A 3,538-nucleotide genomic window follows, 5' to 3' on the forward strand; every position below is an offset into this window, starting at 1 on the left:
AGGGCGGGCAGCGGGCCCCGCGCTGCAGCCGTGCTGGCACACAACACCAGCACGTGCACTTGCAGTTGGTAAGAGCTTGTTGCGTTGTAATTAGTGACCGTGCATCTTGCACCAGGGCCGATTACTTCTCCTAAATACATTGTGAAGCCCACGTTGACATTAATTACTGTGCCGGGTCAGCAGCAAGGGGAAGCTAAGGTCACCCCCCTCCTTTCTGTAATCAAGAGCGGTCTCAGCAAGCCCAGCAAATGAGAAGCCAATTGCTGTGCAATTGCACGCACTAAATTAAACAGACATGGGGAGGCCGGGAGAGGAGAGGGAGCTGGTTTGGGGAGAAGGGGAAGGATGCCAAGGATGGGTTCTGCATGGGGAAACAGAGCCGAGCAAGCGGGCGATGTTGGACAAGCCTGCTAGAAACGAGCGGCCGGTCAGGCATCAAACAAACCCAATTGAATAAAGCAAGTGCTGTAGAAAATGACAGCAGCAATGCTATTAATATAAATATTGATATTAATGTCAGAGAGTGCAGTAACCATTCGGCGGCCAGTCTATGTTCGCATGGGCTGCCACGCAGCGAGATGCTCTTTGCTGCACCAGGCTGGGCCAACGTCCGACCAAAGCATCTCTCTAGCCCTACAGCTGGGGCACGGGGACTTGTGCAGGGGAGCAAAACACTACAGACACAGACAGACAGACAGACAAATGGTACCATACCTCCATCTCCTTCAGCACAGGGTGGTCCTCTATCCCTGGGAAGAGAACTCGCATGGCATAGGTGCGGTAATCCAGAAAGGGGATGCCAGCCCCGTCCAGGTCGTTGGTCAGCTCGTTAATGTCAGTCTGCAGCTCAGCGAAGGCTGGGGTGGGAAAAGCAGAATTAAGAAACACATCCCGGAGTCCCAGCACCCAGCAATCGGCATCCAGCTTCCACCACCACCCCCCAGCACCCCATGGGTGGGACCCCCCAGGTGTGAACTGGCTCCGCATCTCCCTCCGCAGCAGGCTGTGATCGCTGTCCCCATCCCAGAGATGGAAAAACTGAGCTGTGGAGGGTGGTGATGACTTCCCCAGAATAAATCAAGTGGCAGACTTGAGAACAGGACCGCCGGGTCCCAGGAGGCTCAAATCCCCCCTGCTGAGCACTCACAGTCTCTCAGGGATGCTGGGGGCAGCAGGGAACAGCAAGTCTTGAACAAAGACAGAGCTTCTGGGGGAAAACATTAGCCTAAACCACGAGAATGTCCTCATTTCTTTTTGACCTAAATACTACTCGAGAGAAGAGCTTGAACACCCCCATCCCAGCACCTCTTGATCTGAGCAGAGGCAGCTGCAACTCCCAGGGGAACGTGATGCAGGGGGGTCCTGAACCTTTAATTGCACCTACAGGGAAAAGCTGACAGGAGAGGAGTCCCGGAGATGCACCAGGGAAAGGGGTTTGGGGAGGGGGGGGAACCCTCAGAAAAATCAAATTAACAGCACTTTAAAGGGAGCTGAAAGCCAGGCAGAGGACTGCAGGCTCGTCAGCCTGATGAGAAAAAACAAACCGTCAGCTTGAAAGGCGTGCTATCTTATCTGTAACTAGTGGGACTAGAAAAGAGAAAAGGCAGGGAAGAGATTGTGCCTTTTAATTAAAAGCAGATCCTTTTATCTGCCAGCTGTGGAAGACAAGACACCATCCCCTCCACCAGCTCCCTCCCCTCTCCCTGTCACCAGTGCCATCCGCAGGCGTCTGTAGGGATGGGGATTTGGGGGAGCAGAGGGTTTTTCTTTCTTCCTCCTTTTTATTATCTTGTTTTCGGTGCCTGTTCCATCCGCAGCACCCGGGCTGGCTGTCTCTGGCAGGGTTGGGTCCTCGGGAGCCAGTTCAGGGGGATAATGGGCAATTAGGTTTTATCAGCAGGATTATCCAAGGAATTCTGTCCAATTTCACAGCATCCGTCTGTCACATAACGAGAGACCGACTGCCTGCTCACAAACAGCCCTCGCTACCCTCCTTGCTCTCTTTTCTCCCGTTTGGGGAAAGAGAGGGGAATTCCTTAACTGGAAAAATCCCCAGATCCCACCCAAAATAAGTTTGCTTCCTCCGGCAAAGCAGCTTTTCCCATTCCTGTCCCCTCTCTGGAAGGCAGTGGGAAAGGCTGGGAGTACACAGAGCCTCAGGATGGTACGAGACCCTCCAAGATCCCCACATTAGTGGCACAGGGATCCCTCACCCTCTTTGCACTCCAGGGCTACCCGGGACTCCAGGTTGTCCATCTGCAGCTGGAGGCGTTTCAAGGTCCGGTCAGCGTCCCGGGACTTGCGCTTGTAGGCAATGAGGACAATGATGATGATGAGGAGGAGCAGACCACCCCCGCCGCCGATCCCGATGATGGCGGGCAGGGTGAGCAGGCTGTCGGAATAGATCTGCAGCGTCCCCGGGGAGAACTCGAACCCTCCAGCCTTGATCTGCACCACGGTGGGGGAAAAAAGAGGATGTGGCATCAGGGGCCATGTGCCCAGGGCAGCCCCGCCACCATGCCCACTGCTGGGAATGGGGGCATGACTCTCAGCCCAGGTAAAGAAGGATGTGGAACAGCGCAGGGATGGCAGGAGTTGGTCCGGAGCAGCATGGCACGCTTTAATGGGATGCAGGACACACACTGCCGGAGCGGGCAGAGAGTTTGATGTCTCATTCAGACAACATTACAGTAACAGATGTGATGTGAAGCGAGTTCCCCCACAGGTGGGGAGCCTGGGGGGGACCATGCCAAGTCCCTTTCAACCCAGCAGGGTCCCGGAGCATGAGCACCGCTGCGCTACAACCCCACAAACAAAGGCTCCTTCCTTATGGCATGAGCCAGCACCAGGGGGAAGCGGTGGGAACCCCCCAGCCCTGGCACAGGCTGCGCCTTGGCACCCAGCAGGGAAGGGAGGTTGTTGGCAGGACCATCCAGGGTGCAGGAACGCCCAGCTGAGTGTCCTGGGAAGGGTACAAAGTGTTTGGTCCTACCAAACATGTAATCAGGGAGAGCAATGCCTGGGGTGTAGGAAGAAGGTGCCTGAGGATGCTCCCGCACACACACTGACTGTCTGGTCCTCATCCAAGTATGAGCACACAGCAGGGCCGGTGCCAGGATCAAGACTGAACCTCTGTGACACATGGGACACGAGAAGCAAAGGTACCAGTGTTGGCATTTACCGTCACTTTGTGCTGGCCGGTGAGGTTGGGGGACTCGCAGAGGAGCTGGGTCTCGGAGACAGTCAGGGTACAGGGAGTGTCTCCGATCAGCACCGTGTAGTTCAGGCGGGAGTTACCAGCAGCTGGTGGGAGCAGGTTCCTGCCCTTTGAGGGAACAGGGAACAAGATTGTCAGTTCTCATGCAACAGGGAATTCTTAAAAAACTCAACATAAAGGGAATTTGTGCTCTCATGGTGCAGGACATTGCCCCAGGAGAGACAAAAAGCCACCTCCACGGAGTTGTTACCCCTCTGCCCCCAGCGCGCACCGCCTCACCTTGAGGATGAGGGGAGAGCTCGGCTTCAGCTCCAGCATCCC

General features: G+C 55.5%; 1 protein-coding gene across 1 annotated transcript in view; it reads right to left on the reverse strand.

Moving 5' to 3' along the window:
* Positions 1–3,538, reverse strand: part of LOC104626305 (plexin-A1-like) — a gene marked incomplete at its 3' end in the record, with an annotated part of 10,485 nt that extends 6,947 nt beyond the window's left edge. The window contains exons 1-4 of the mRNA XM_010294193.1: positions 3,497–3,538; positions 3,182–3,325; positions 2,214–2,448; positions 715–857 (exon numbers count right to left, since the gene is read on the reverse strand). Coding sequence (XP_010292495.1) covers positions 715–857; positions 2,214–2,448; positions 3,182–3,325; positions 3,497–3,535 — 561 coding nt within the window. The remainder of the gene's footprint in view (positions 1–714; positions 858–2,213; positions 2,449–3,181; positions 3,326–3,496) is intronic.

The sequence above is a fragment of the Phaethon lepturus genome, unplaced genomic scaffold (genome assembly GCF_000687285.1).
Source record: "Phaethon lepturus isolate BGI_N335 unplaced genomic scaffold, ASM68728v1 scaffold47129, whole genome shotgun sequence".
NCBI classification, from domain to species: Eukaryota; Metazoa; Chordata; class Aves; order Phaethontiformes; family Phaethontidae; genus Phaethon; species Phaethon lepturus.